Source organism: Rhinatrema bivittatum, chromosome 11 (genome assembly GCF_901001135.1).
Source record: "Rhinatrema bivittatum chromosome 11, aRhiBiv1.1, whole genome shotgun sequence".
NCBI lineage: Eukaryota > Metazoa > Chordata > Amphibia > Gymnophiona > Rhinatrematidae > Rhinatrema > Rhinatrema bivittatum.
Window position 1 is genome coordinate 40,493,255 of NC_042625.1, and position 16,055 is coordinate 40,509,309.

General features: G+C 41.1%; 1 protein-coding gene across 1 annotated transcript in view; it reads right to left on the reverse strand.

Annotated features, from left to right (window-relative positions):
• TMEM132D (transmembrane protein 132D) overlaps positions 1–15,648 on the reverse strand; it is a 367,716-nt gene extending 352,068 nt beyond the window's left edge. Inside the window, exons 1-2 of the mRNA XM_029571352.1 lie at positions 15,609–15,648; positions 14,296–15,184 (exon numbers count right to left, since the gene is read on the reverse strand). Coding sequence (XP_029427212.1) covers positions 14,296–15,184; positions 15,609–15,648 — 929 coding nt within the window. The remainder of the gene's footprint in view (positions 1–14,295; positions 15,185–15,608) is intronic.
• Positions 15,649–16,055: the final 407 nt, after the last annotated feature.

Here is a 16,055-nt window from a genome sequence, read left to right on the forward strand (position 1 = left end):
ACACACTTGCAGCAAATTCGGAATAGATTCGTGCAATCCGTGGGGTCCACAGTGTTCTTCATTCAATATGGAATGAAGATGTCAGCAACTGACAAAGACGTGGTGAATCCACATCAGATCTGTTGGATTTTACCCACATGCCCTGGGAAACATATTGACAAACCTCCCCAGCAAATCTAAGGGAAATCTAAGAACTGCATCGGCTGAAGGTCACCTGGTTAATTTTTTTAACTAAGTTTTCCCCCCTCTCTCTAATCTCTGAAACTTCTGGTAAAGAGAAAGGACAATGAATAGAGCTGTTTTCTTCAGCCCATCCTCTGGGTCAATGCTTAAGTGTCATCTTTCCAATAAATATTTATTTACTCATCCTTCTAAAGTGAATCACCCAGTAATTAAGCTGCTGTGCCTAAAAATTAAATTATTTTCATAATGTAGCAGGCTTTTAACTTCTTTGATGTTGTCCCACAGAGATCCCGAAAGCAATGGTGCAAGCACACTAATCTGTTTATTTGTAGCGGCTACTCAGTAAAATCAGGGACATAAGACCCCACTCCACTCTTGTCTCTTCTTCTGGAATATTAATAGTACAAGATTACTGGCCTTACAGAGAACCATAACTGAAGGGCAGGAAGCAGAGTCAGTGAGGAGCAAGAAAGATATCTTGGTTGGTCAGTTAAATATCTGGGTCAGAGTCCAATCTTCACGGCTGGTGTGTATCCTCCCCTATAAAAAATACTAATGTACCATAAAAATAGATCAGCATTTAAAGTTTAAATGTTCTCTATGTGGGAGATACTTCAGATCCTATGTGATGTCTGGTTTTACTGCCACATTTCTGCAGCTGAAGATCCTCCATACTCAACCCAGGTTCTCTAAATTCAGATTCCAGCTTCACCCTGGAAATCTGTTCCATACATCCAACATCCTTTCTGTGAAAACATACTTCCTTATGCTATTTCTGAATCTACCCCCTTTCAGGCTCATGTCAATGTTCCCTGATCCTAAAACTTCCTCTCCAATGAAAACCATTTCCCTCTTCCACATTAGCTTTCACCCTACACATAAAGTGCCACAATCTTAAATCTTAAGTTCCTTTCCATACTTCCACATTGACCAAGCCGTTTTTAAACCTTCAAGGTCTGCAACGTCTCTATCCTCACCCCCCCCCCCCCCCAACCCGATGATCCACTCTTATGAATGTACTGCTGTCTTGAAATAAAAATGCTCTGTGTAGATCCAGGATTTTAATACTCCTTGGAGTTCTCACCTACTGATCTCTGATTATTAGCTTAATATTCTATGCTTACTGTGGCCAATCAATTGCTAAACCAATTCAAAATAAAACCGACAATTTCTATCAATATAAGGTAGGATTACGATTAAAATGATGACCCAAATTATTTTCTTGGCAGCTTTATCTCATCAATGTTCACTGGGTGGTGGATGAATGGAACATCCTTCTCATTCCCAATAGGGATGATGGAGGCAGAAACAATCACAGAATTTTTACAGCGTGGGATAAACACAGAGGAACCTTAGTTGCAAAGGGAAAGCCGAAGATCAAGAGGGGGATTGAAGGGTCTATGGAATCGCAACAGAAAACTTGGCAAACAACCTAGACTTTACAGTCCTTATCTACCATCATATTTTATGCTTCTCTGTCTCTGCTGCTATAATTTGGTTTAGCTATGTCAGCAATGTTTAAATTTCCAACCTGCATAAACTGAGCAGTTAATGATCCTGTCTCTGCTCCTCTGGCGTATCTCTATGGCCTCCTTCTTGTTACTGATTGAGTGCTGGATGTCAAGGTAAATAAAAGCACACACTCTGGGGGCCCTTTAAAAATGCATTTCAACAATTATCAGAGTGCACTGTTTATTTATAAGGGCCATTCAGCACTGGTCGCTGTATCTGGATCATTTCCTCCAGTGTCTATTTGTGCTTGGCAGCAATTGAAATTCCCACATACGTGTTCTATGCACAACCCAAGCGCTGAATGCTTTGGCGAGAGGTTCCCCACAGTATTCTGATCTTCACTAAACATAAGAGATACTTAAATTTTATTGCGGGATTAACACAATCCAGAGGCTCGTCAGCAAACGCAGAATGGAAGAGTCTCTTTGAAAATGGGCTTGTCTCTGTTTCACAAATGTTGGAATAAATAAATATGTACTCTGACTGAATTTAATGGCAGAAAATTATGGCCACCCTTCCAAAAGAAGTCGTGGTATTCAAAATGCTTATTATTAACACAATGGCAGAATATTGCCCCTACTAGTCACATAAAAAGCTGGCTTTTCACCAACTACTACTGTTTCATTGCCATGGCACGTTGTAATCCCAACAAACCTTGTAAATGTCTGTTTGTAAAAACAGAGCGACTATACTTCCACCGGCCATTACGTCTGAGTTCAAACCCTGCAAAACTGTTCAATCTGAGCAGGCAGTTGCAGTTTCTCTTTCTGGCCAATCCAACTAAGCTTTCTAAGTGTTCCTCACCTGCGGCCAAAGATGAAAGAAGGAGAGGCACTTATTGTTGCAAAATGCATGTTAAGCTGAGCCTTTATTCAGACTGGATGGCTCTGTTAGTCTTGACAAAGGGATTAATCAACCCTCCATGTACTGCGAAGGTACATTCTGCACCAATGTGAAGTGTTACGCCCTCCAAAGCATATCGTGGGTCCGGACAGGAGGTTTGAAACAAATCCCACATTCTGACTGTGACATTCACTTGAGAAAACCCTGCTTTGGAAACTTTGTCTTGGTGTGACACTGCAAGGAAAGCAAACTATTAGGTCTTTTGAGTTCATAAACACAACAGTTATCTGACTGCAGGTGATGAATTTCCTGTTTATGTGTGCGAAGAAATGTCTCCCCTATCTGCCCCTCAACAAGCACACACATACAGACACCATGTCATTTACTTTGTGCTTAAATTAGGATTAAATAGCACTGTCAAAATTCTGAAACATTTTATTACTGAGCAACTGCATTTCCTACTCCCCTCCCCTCCTCACAGCTTAGAAAAACCCTCCGGTTTTAAAGGATGGGAATGCTGAATTCAAGAGGCCTGCTTGGGTGAGCTACTGCAATAGTGCTTCATAAGAACATAAGATATGCCATGCTGGGTCAGACCAAGGGTCCATCAAGCCCAGCATCCTGTTTACAACAGGGGCCAATCCAGGCTACAAGTACCTGGCAGGATCTCAAACATTACATAGATCTCAAGCTACTATTCCTTATTGATTAACAGCAGTTTATGGATTTTTCCTCTAGGAACCTATCCAAACCTTTTTTTAAACCCAGTTACACTAACTGCCGTAACCACATCCTCAGGCAATGATTTCCAGAGCTTAACTATGCGCTGAGTGAAAAAGAATTTTCTCCGATTTGTTTTAAATGAGCTACTTGCTAACTTCATGGAGTGCCCCCTAGTCCTTCTATTATCTGGGAGAGTAAATAACCGATCTAAATTAACTTGTTCAAATCCATTCATGATTGTGTAGACCTCTATCATATCCCCCCCCCCCCCCCCCAAGTCATCTCTTCTCCAAACTGAATAGCCCTAACTGTTCAGTAACATGAAATGAATCTTAACAGCAATCTAGTAAAGAAAACTCAGAGCAGATGTTAGGGGACCTATGCACTAGGAGCCCGATATTCAGCACTACTTAGCTGGATAAGTATCAATTTATCTGGCTAAGTGGAAGTTGCTAAATATCCAGCTTCGTTCAGCGGTCGCCATGTAACTGGATAAGCCACTTATCCGGTAAGTAGACAGCCGAATATCCAGTGGGTGGGCACTGGTCTTAACGGGGAGGCACTACTTAACTGGATTACTTAACCAGATTACTTAGCCGTGTAAGTGCTGATATGCAGACTTATCCGGTTAAGTTAATCGGATAAGTCAGAGTTGCCATAGAGCAGGTTTAACTTATCAGAATACAACTTTTCCAGTTAAATAGTGCCAAATATGGGGATATTCAGCAGCATACCCATGCTGCTGAATATTCCATGTAAGTTAGCCAGATAAGTCTGATCTTCAAATTTTGAATATCTACCTCTGGAACACTCAATTAATGAGCTATGCCCTAAATTCTAGTATGTATGTAATAAAACATTACCACTACAGTACCGACACAATATTACCATGCACATTAACCCAAACGAGTTTAGCATTTTTGCACTATATCTACCTAATTGCTAAATACCAGATGGAAACTTCAAAAAACTAGCATGTTCGAGCTAAACAGAGCGTGCATAGTCCTCTTCCCCACGGCTCCACCTTCGTGCTTTGAAACTGAACCACATAGGATTGCTCATCAGTGCTAAGGGGAACAGCTGGAAGGCTACAGGACCCCAGGAAAGAAGGTTTAAAAGAGAGAAGAGCGTTGAAGGGTAGAAGAAACTAAACAGAAATTATGTGTTTCTGTCCATCAGTCTTCAATGCCAGTAAGAATCCCGAAGATCAGAGTGAGTGGATCTGGTTGGAAAGAGAACGAAGCATGGAAGGGAGTGAATCAGGGAAGAATCTGCCCATCTTGATTCAGAAATTCTCCCTCATTTACCCCTCTGAATGCCCTCTACTGTTAGGCCAGCAATGGCAGAATGAGAGAGTCTGTGAGGGCCTCTAAAAGAAAAAAAAAAAAAAGGATTGATGCATTAAAAACAAAAATAAACAGGGAGATGAAAAGCAGCTTTGGGGCTTAAATCTCTATTGTGATCTTTGCTCAGACTACCAATCACAATAAAAGCAATGACCATCACCAAACTGGGTCCCCTGATGTATACAAATCCATCTCATGCATATTCCTCTGGATCTCCTGAAAACCAGACCGGTCAGGTGTGCCCCCAGGAGAGGGCTGGGATTGGGAAACACTGCTCTGGACCTCCCAAGGTGAAATATAATGAACCCCCTTCTCCTCCCCCTCCCCCCCCAGTGTGGACAATCCTCCTGCCAGCGCCTATTCAGCAACTATAAACAAGGCGGACATTTTGAATCTTCAGTTTGATTGGCTCCTGCATAACCATAAAACCACACAAACATATTTCTAACTTTTATAATACAGAGATTAGCAGGTTGGACTTCAGCTTCTCTGCCTTTCTGCCCTCTGTTCATTTTGGCCTCTATATCCTACACCCTTTTTTTTATGAATTCCGTCCATTCGAACCATGGCTTCATGTCTACTGGCACAAAAACGAAAGCGAAATCTTTTTTTTTTTGGCCAGCAGCCTTTGGCCTGGCATTATAAACACCGACGCCAAGGCCTGCGGCCAGTCAAGGTAAGACGTACCGAATCAGGCTGTAGTGCGTTGAAAAGACGGCTGACTTGAGCTTTTTCAGCCCAGAATCTTATGTTTACATATAATATCATTGGCCTACTTTAAATGTTGCTGAAATTGTATTTTCTCTTGCAAAGGTGCAGTTCAAGCATTTGTTACAAGAAGTGCAGACAGCAGAGAACCGAAAAATTCTGTCAAAAGAATTTGAATCATTTTCCTTTTCCTATAAATAATATTAATAAAAGGTAATGTTTTTAAAAAGTCTGAAAAAGGAATATAAAGCCAGCAGAGACTTGAAATGGCCCAGCTCTGCTGCAAAAATCTCAGCGTTATTAAAAATAAATCTTTAAAGAAAGGGATTAAAACACAACAAACTCACTGGGATAAGTAGGACTTGCTCAAAACTGCCCAAGCATTTACTATCCTGAAACTTCTAGAAAAGAAAAAAAATTCATCATGGGACCTTTTGACCAATTTTTAAATTTAGCTCTTCTGGTCAAAAAATCAAATACATTTTTTTGCAGAAACTTTGGATTTTATAGTCTCTTAGTTTTATCCCCTTCCAGAATTAAATCCTTTGCCAACAGATGCATGATTCCAAAACCATGCACGCATACTGTATTCAAGAATTTTTCACGTTCTTTTCCCCAACCCCCACCCCACCCCCTCTGCTTTTGCCTGGAACTCAAATCTGAGCCTACTGTCTTCAACACACAAAATGGGAAAAAAAAAAATCCAGCATGGTTGTGTAACCCTCTCCTGCTTCCCGCCTAGCCTAGCCCAGCCATCGCAGTGACACTCTCAAACCAGGAGCGACAGACCTCGGCACCTCCCATAACTGGAATCCAGCTGCTAGAGTCACCGTTCAGTCATGGTGGAGGCTGCCTGCCCCCCTAGGAGCTGTCTCGGCAGCATAGCCAGCCCGGGGCTGGCAGAAGCAGAGCTCAGGAATCTAATCCAGGCCCTCTGCATGGCAGTGCACAGCACCGCCCCTAAGCCATCAGGCCAGTCTCTGTACTATATGTGAAGGTGAAAGGCAGGCACCAGTTGATGACTCGAAATCTCCAGCATGTCCAGAAACAGTAGTTTATAGCATTAAGGGCAATAGTAAATTCCTGGCCCTATATGGAAACCTATACTTCCATATCTAGAAACTACTGGAAAGTAATTTCATTATATAGCTCAAATGTTAGATAAAACTTGAACTTCTGAAATAATGTTCATAAAATCCATACTTTTAACATGGATGGAAGCTGCTGGAGAAAACTGTCAGGATCACTATAACTATTTTTCTAGTTAAAACTCAACAAGACTGTGGAAACTAAATAAACTTCAGAATGCAAGCAGGGCCCTTTCCAAATGCAGAGTAGGTATCCTGTAAATCATCACTTTTACTGGCATTGCACAATTAGGGCCTGTTCACCTTCCTGCCTAAATTGCTCTATTAAAGCAGTTTAAAATTTTTCCCACGTGACCAGTAAAAGTCGTGAAGCACGGCAGTGAAAGAGGAGTCTAGATGTACAGTGTGTGTGTAAGGAAAATAATTTTTAGAAGTCAAGATAACGAATTGATGCACTACTCAGAGAAAAGGGGGGGGGGGGAGGAAAGTTGCCATGGCAACAAACAACTTATTTTCACTCAGTGACTGGAGCAACTACAGCATAAAAATATGTATACTTAAAATGGAAAAATATATTTAATATTCAGAGGAAGAATGAGAAGGATCTTTTTACCCTTTCCTTGCTTCATGTATTTCCAAGTCCCTATCAAGAAGTTGTCAACTGGCTGCTATTCCGGAGGCCCGACTTTATCTATGCAGGCCGGCCGCCAGCACTATAAAAGCCAGTAATGCGTCCTGGATCTGCCTGGGTCCGACTCCGACCGCTCCTCACCTCACCTCGCACTGAGACTTGGGAGGCATTATAAACGCTGTGCCAGCAAGTCGACTTCTGGGCCCCCCTCTTCCATTACAGGGTAGGGTTTCCCTAATAATCTCACTTACCTCCCCTTTTCCGCCCCCCCCCCACCCCAGCACCCTGTTTTACCTCCTGTCGTTCCCCCTCCCCACCACACACACACCCCTCCCTCCCCTCCCCACCACACACACATACCTTGGTCCTGCGTAACCCAACTGGCATGAAACAAACCAGCGCCTTATGTTGTGCCTTGGCTAGTTTGCTGTGCCTTTACTCGGGTATTGGTTGCAGTGTGTCCCCAGCCCTTCCTAAACAAGCAGCAATTATTTCAGTCCTTTTCCTACAAACAATTCCTGTTAATTGCCTCAAGGGTGTCCCTTCCCAAATGCTACTCTTTTATTCATGTACCTTTGCTGTGTAAGTCGCAAGCTCTTTCATCTACGCCCATGCTCTGGTGAAATGGAATCTGGTGCTAGGGCAGTACGAGGTTCCCGACATCTGGCTCATGTCTACATTGAGAAGAATCCGGGGTTTATGGCGATTTGTGTTCTGCTCAGGTCTAGGACACCTGAGATCCTTCTTCCCCCTGGCCCTCCCTTTCTCCACAGTCTCAGCATCGGAAATGCATCACCCAGTGATGTCTTGAGTCGCCAAGTGCAGACTAAGCAGCAGGATCATAACAGAAGATTGTCCCCAGAGCTGTATATTCCTACCACTGAAGGCTGAAGGAAATATTGACCCTGGAGAGTCACGTTCAATTGCAACGGGGAAAAACAACACATCTTTTACCCAAACCTTGCAAGTACTGTACGTTTTGGTAGACTGAATAGACCACATGAGGACGCATTATTGGACTCCCTCCTCACAATCTCTTTCCCATCTTCTTCCCAAATTCCTTCTAAAACTTAAAATATTTTGTTTACTCCCTACTAAAGGGAGAAATAACAAACCTACAATCTTGGCATTGCTGGCAGTTTTTTATTGGGTTCCTGAGCGCTTTAGGCAATGGAATGCGTTTTGTTTTTTTTATTGAAAAGATTTACATTTATAGTAAAATTGAATCAGAAGTGCATTTTATGACTGCAAGTCCTATCCTTTTGAAAATACAATTCCAGCAATAACTAGTGATGTGTAGATAATGAACTGCTCTCTGAGCAGCATATTGTACATATTTATTACCATATTTTAGCAGTTCCTGATGTGTGAAGAATCTGTTCAGCCTATGGCATGGCTTGCAACAGACATGGATAGCTCCAGTGAAACAGACTGAGGTTTTAGATACATATTGACCCCCTCATATGGTGACTGCCTTTTTTTTTTTTCTGGCAATCTGAAATATAATGCCTCAGTGCTGTACTGCAGAAATGTAAAAGGTTCTTCCCAAGAAATGCTGGATTCTACAGTCATTGGGGTCAATAGGGCTAAGGTGCACCTTTATTTATTTATTTATTTATTTAATAGCTTTTATATACCGGCATTAGTACGAGACATCATGCCGGTTCACATTTTAACAAAATGAGCGGAAAATACAATAGAACAAGGAGATGGGGAGGGGAGAAACAAAGCCAACGGGGCAACAAAGTGCAGGATTGAGAAGAAAGAGAGAATAAACAAATCAAAAGGCAAATTGGAAAAACTGAAACTAATTACAACACCTTGTTCATTGGCCAGAACCCAACAAAAATTTGACATGGAAGCAAAAGTGTGGACCTACACAGTTGAATAGATTCATTGAGTCATCTTTAATATCCAAAAAGATGTTACAAAATGGAAAGCACATTACACCTTTCTCAAATATTTTTGCGCAACACCACATTGCAAATACTTTTACAAGCGAGTATCTTTTTGTATGTGCATGTGTTCGGCATACATGCAGCTTGAGTTAACGGGGACACATGAAGTTCCACTCCCCTCCTTCCCCCCCATGCTAGACAACAAATGCAACTGTGTGAGGCCACACAGTGTGTGAAGGCCAAGTGTCTCTGCCACCAGAATGTCACTGACCCCCATCTATCTTAGAACAATCTGTCATGTCAAGAATCCCATCTATGCCATGAAATGCAATCATTTGGCCACTCATTCTCTTTCTTTGTAAAGATATGGTCAATGTTGTGATGTCACTCATGATGCAATTTATTGAACCTGTATAAAATATTTTTCATACATAGAAGTCTCTCTATTTTCCTGGGCTGACAATGCAGCATAGTGGTTACAGTACATGGATAAAAATACGAGAACCTGGTTTAAGGCTTCAATTCACTGTTCACTATGGGGGGCCTTGAGAAGCCACTTAGAACCTCAAATTTCAGGAAGGCAAATAGCAGCAACAGGGGACAGATTTACCCCCAAAACATTTTAACCTTTGGAGGATGAAAAACATTAAATAATCAGATTTTGCAGCTTTCTACCAGATATTCATCATGGCCTGCAAAAAGACATCTGGAGTGTGTAGGAGTACACTCCATTAATGCCTTCTCTCTCCTCAGACACAAGCACAAACACCTATTCACCCAAATACATAGATGCCTTGTAGTTATCGGACAGCGCCATCTGTTCGAGTGACTGTATGGGTCCTGGACAAATTGTATTCTTAGTAGGTTGAAATTCCTTTTATAGGGCCAACAAAAAGATGTCTCAAGACCACGTTGAGCCCCTTCTTCAGATGTCCCTAGTTATAAATTACAGTTACTCCTACCACAGCTCCATTACTTCCTATGAAAATGGTTCTGACAATTTAATTTTTGATACAAAGCAGGAAAGCCAGCTACAACAAACCCTCCTCTCTTACCCTTTAATGTAGCATCTATAAAGAGTTAGCAACATTCCCCTCTTTTCAAAAACTATTTTCCATACAAAAGCTGCATTAAAGGGCCATGGAGAACTGCAGTACTCACCTTTAAAAAACATTTTGGAGCTGTCTAATGGTTAAAATCTCATCTACCATATATTTCTATAATTTTTTCTATAATTTTTCTATAAATTCCTTGTTTTCTATATTTTCTCTCTTTTCCTGGATAAAATTCTCTCTTCACAATTTCCTTTACATTCTGATGCTTGGACTTATTTAAATCCCTTCATTGGTTACATGGAATTGTTCAGTGTTTGCACACTAGACCGTGCCCTTTCCACATAATTTTTGTGTATTTCTTACAGTTCTTTTGTATCTCTCTATTCTATTGGGGTATAATACATAAATATTTCACATACTATGCTATTTAAAAGTTTGATTATTTATGCTGTTACTTCGTTCCTACTTGATGTATGTAGCGGTCCCCCCGGGAATGCATTAATTTTCATGAATTTTTATTAATCTTTGTTTTTTCTGTATATTCTGGATCTGTTTTCCTATTGGCTGTATGGTATTCTGATGCACTGTGACTGGCTACATTTTTTGCGCCATTTTCCTGGGTTCTTTAAACGCTGAGTTTTGCTGGCATTGCCCGCTCTCCTTGCAAACTAAAATGAATGTAAGTACAGCGTTAAGGTATGTGTGCTCGATACATGAAGTTTTAATATTGAATAGCTTGGCTCTACATGACTAAATTATGAGATTGAGTGGCTCCTTTTCTATGACTTTTCTATGAATTTTCTTTTCTTACAAAAATCATCTTTACATGCCCACACTTTAATATAAAGTGTTACCGTTCACTTAAGTTTATTAGATGCATGTATGTGTTTAGTGAATGCATATCAGACTGTGCCTTCTCATATTTCTGTGTATTTCTTACAGTTTCCTCGTACTTTTCCTTTCTATTGGTGTGTAATACATAATTCCTTTACCCACTATGTTAATTTTAAAAGCGTGATCAATTTTCTTGTCACTGCTTTCTCTACTTGATATATGTAAGCGGTCTAGTGCGATTGTATTAATTTACTGTATATCCCGGACCTCCCTTCCCATTGGTTGTATGGTATTCTGGTGCATTGTGATTGGCCAATTTTGGCGCTATTTTTCTGGGTTCTTTAAACGCTGAGTTTTGCTGGCTCTGCCCGCTCTCCTTGTGAATCAAAATGAATGTAAGCACAGCGCTCAATAAAGTATGTGTGCTGATATTTTCAATTTTTGAAACTTTTATGTATGCTGCTTAATACTGGATCCTATTGTTAAGAGTCCCCCTTACTATCTTGTTAATTTCTTTCCATGTTACAGCCTATAAACCCCGCTTAAAGTCCCTCCTGATGCAGCCACGTTTGGCGAAACACGGGTCTGTGTTGGGGGACCCTGCTTAAATTGTGCTTTTCCAAGCAATGGAGTTGCCGCCAATTAAATAAAAAGTGCCTATTGAAACGAATTTGATGCTGTGGGGACTTATTGAATTCCACTGCATTTCCCCTGCTGTTGTTACTGAATACTTGAAGTGCAGTTTTTCGCTTCTGCATTTGTGTTGTAAAATCTCATCTACAACATGCACATTGCATCTGATGAAGTAGATTCTGCCCTCGAAAGCTCATGCCTCAATACATTGGTTAGTCTATAAAGGTGCCACCGCCTCTTGTCAACATGCACATTGTGCCCCTTGTCCTGGTCTAATCCTTTTCTTCTATTCACATATTTATGCCCCCTCTTGCTCTTTCGAATCATACCTCACAAACTCATGCTTGCAGTTAATCCACTTTTCTATATGTAGGTAAACTCATAAAATCAAAGCAACATCTCACATACCGATAAATACTGGAGAATCTAAGGACGTGTGTGCAGAGTGTTTTAGCCCAACATAAACACCACGACCCACACTGATAGCACTGGGATGCAATGTAATAATCCAACAATTGGCTCTCTCTCAGGTACGTATTGTGCTTATGACTGAAGATCGCACAATAACCAGAAGAGCTCAACCACAGTTTTCCTTTCAACCACAATTCTCCATCAACAGTCATGGACAACACCATTTATCACACTATAACACACCATGGATTTATTTGCACATACATTATTGCAGACTCTCTAGCACTAAAGCCTACAACCAAATATTTATTTGATTTAGTGGCTGTGCAAGGGGAAAGTGATGTGTTGCTGAGCTGTCTATATTTAGCATTTTGTTCCATTCTTCTAATATCTTCAATTATCACAGAAATAAAGGCTAACAAGTAGTAGGTAATACCTGTTTACTACATTAACTTAACATGATGTATTAATTTCTCTCTCTGTCAGGAGAGTGCGAAATTCAACATTCACCCTGTAAACTTTCCAAAGAAAGTCTCACCTCTGTTCCTCAGCAGCAGGGATGCCTGGAAGACGGACCAAAGAAAGCACGGAGAACTGCAATTAGCAGGCAAAGAACTGAGATCAGCTAGAGCACCCTGCACACAGGAGGGAGAAATTGTTACTCTCTTTACTTCCTAAGGACCTCAAACTCAGCCTACCAGAAGTGGTGCAAGCCAAAACCTCCTAATGTTGCAGAAGTGATGCAAGATGAAAGCTAAAATGAATCGGTTGAGGAAACAACTTTGTGATGTCAAGCCTATGTTGTACTGGCAAGAGAAAAAAAAGAATGATGCGACATCAAAAAACTTTAAAATCAAATAAAGTCAAGAAAACTAATAAGAACCATCCCTTGTATCCCTTCCATTTTTAACCATCCTCCCCCCCCCCCCCCCCCCCCCCCATCCCAACTAATGGCCTGCTTGGAAGACACCGAGGTGGATGACTGGCGAGTGCATGCAATCCATTCAGTGCCAATCTTTATGGCTAGCTGGGATCATCTTCCCTTCCTTTCTTCCTCCCTACCTGGGGTCGAACACATCACCTTCTCCAGGTGCCCAGCCCCAGTCAGCCCGGAAAGACATCAGATCAAGCAGAGTCTGTTTTGCCACTACCAAAGCGCTGAGACCCACATCACAGCCTGACCGGATTTTTCCTTTTTTACGCCCCAAAAAGGTCATACTTCCGCTACACATTAAAACTCAGCTTTTGATCTTGTACTTTAAGGTCATGATAGTTGTAATGCCTTTTGAAACACTCACCGTCACGCCTGAAAGCTAGGCAAACGTGGACCGACCCAGCATTTTGAAAACGATGTACGTTTTTCAGAGGAAAAGTATACGTAGAAGAAGCACATGTAAATCTTTTGTGGGCACTTTTTCAGTAGTTACTTGTATGTTTTCCCCTTTTGAGAATGGGTGGGAAGTCTACAGGAAAAAGTAACCGTGGATTTTGCAACCATGTTGGCAGTTTTGAAAGCTGCCCCGTAAACAGTAATAAAGAGTCATTTACACAAATTTATTTTACAATATAATGCAGCATTCAAATAAAGGGCCTGATTTACCAAGGGCCTTTTTTTTCCCCCAAAGCTATAGCATTTGAGAAAGGCCTCAGTAAATCTGATCTAACATGTGCTGCATTATAAGTGCCAATTTTAGTTGGATGAAAATGAACAAGGTAGTTGAGTAGAGCTGACACCTCGATAAAGCTAGTGAATTCATGATGTAAGCTTCAAAAGACTAGCATATATTTCTTTTAATTTTTTTAATCCGCTTCCCCAAACATGCCATTGGAAGCAGTTACAACCAAAGCAAACCAATGTAAAATTACAGTACCATCTTTTCATTTACCAATGCAATATATGCCTGTTGGAGCTTAGGAAATGCTATGGTCCCCACAAATCTTTAGTGAGTACAAGAGTGTATTATAAATGATGAATTGACATTGATTAGTGCCTCATACAGACCAGGCAGCAATGGGATTTGATGCAAGGTCACATGGTGCTGTTTGCCAATTACAATGCTTAACTTTTATCAATCAATCTATAGGAGGCTATTAAAAATCGATCACTATGCCAGTTTTTACCTATAATCTCATACAAGCTCAATTCACCGCAAAAGCTAAATCCACACACTGAGATCATTTTGCTGCAAAAATAAGTCACCGGGTGGCCACATGTTCAGAGAAAAGGGGCATATAATGAGCAGAATAAAATACTGAAGTAGATACAGCCAGCATTCATTTATCCCTGCTACTGCACACAGCGTTGTAAATAATGAGACTCAGCTGGAACACTGAGGCTAATTTAAACCTATTCTGATGTCCTGAAAGAAGATAAGCATGCCATTTCACTTTTAAATTCCTCCAAAAAAAATAAAAATGGCATTAACTTACCTCAACGTGAAGTGGTCCTGTGATGAATCTTTAGCAACAGAAACAAAATAAGTCAAAATATCCCCTTGCTTGGCTGTCTTTGGTAGATATCGGATGACAATGTTGTTATCCAACTTTATTTCATACAAAGATGGGCTGCCATATGTTTGATAAAGAAAAACACTTCCAATCCTTTGCAAGGAAGGTCTAAAATCATCCCTGTCGTCACGGCCTGCTCGGATAACATTAGTCTTTCTTGTGCTCTCCCTGCTACACTCTCCCTTCTCATCCCCTGGCTGGACACTGTAGTAAAGCTCCACAGGATTCCCTTCCAATTGCTCGTTGGATTTTTTACGTCCAGCCACCACTGTTGGGGGGTCAAACCAACCGGGCAGGAGTTCCAGCTCCGCCACACACATTCCCAGATCCCCCTTCAGCCTGCAGCCACCTCTCACTTCTCTCGTCTCCCGAAAGGCAAACGCCCTCAGGCATGGCAGCCGCTCTGTGGTGCTATAGTCGTCCCAGTCCCTGCCCACAATGTAAAACAAGATCTGAACTTTGGGCCTGGTGGGGTAAATCTTCTCATTGAGGATGTATGCTTTAAGCTTCCAGTTGAAAGTGAACTGCTCCATAGATCCAAACAAGCTTGATGTTTGCAGTAGCTCTTGGGGTACAGTTTGCTCCACAGTAAAGGGCCCATAGCTTGCATTAACTGTAGGTGCCTTCTTGGCTTTGTATATGAGAAATGACTCCACCCTGGACTGCAGACTGGAATTCCTCATGATATCCTGATTTGCTTCTTTCAGGAAGAAGGAAACGTCACTGGAGTGGATGTTATAATTCACAGGAAGATAGGTTGGCAGCAAAGAAAATCTCTGCACGCTGTCCAAGCTCCCACGGCTCTCTGTCACTGTCAACAAAACAAAATTTTAGTTTAAACAGTTGGAAATTATTTGCGGATAGTTGAAAAAATACAATGAATGACTTTATAGCGGGGATTCTTTTCTGAGGCTGCTCCATTCTTCCCCACCTTGATTGTTATAGTATGGTGGAGAACTAGACAGATTTTCCTTCCTTTCTCACTATTTAATTATTAATCTCAGTTATATTGCATTAATGAAAATAATAGCACTCTAATTATTCCGATAATCTTACGCTGAGATGCAAATCAAAGCAACCTTAAAATTTATTCTGCATTTTGAGTCATGGACTTCTGGTTTTCTCCTAAATTACTGCAAGCAGAGAATAAAGAATGTATTTTGTAATTCTGCCATGTCTTGATTTATATTTCTCTTTGCTTCTGCAGTGCTGTATATGAAATCAGTAGTAATTACATGACATAAGGATGAATGTTTCAGTGACAAGTAAGCTCATAGTTCAGTCTCTATACATAATCCTGCAGGGGATAAATACTGTGCCACTGGAAAGGGTATTATGCGCATAAAACTATCCTTAACTGCTTCTAGGTTATCCAGAAATAGACCTGGCAGGGATGGGAAAACAATCACCACAGTTTCAGTAAATGTCAGAAATAATCTTTAGGGAAGGTCTGTGAGATGGAGAAGCTCTCTCGTCACTTGCACTGGGAGTTACCGTAAATACTACAGGCCACCCAAGCTGGCAGGCGGTCAATGACAGCTGAGCCAAGAAGGGCTCCTGCATCGCAGACAGGAATAAAGTTATACTAACCTATTCATATTTAAACACAATATTAGTGTATTTCCTTGACTTTCCTGTTTTGAGTACTCTGGACCAATAAGGAAGATATGCCACCTAATAAT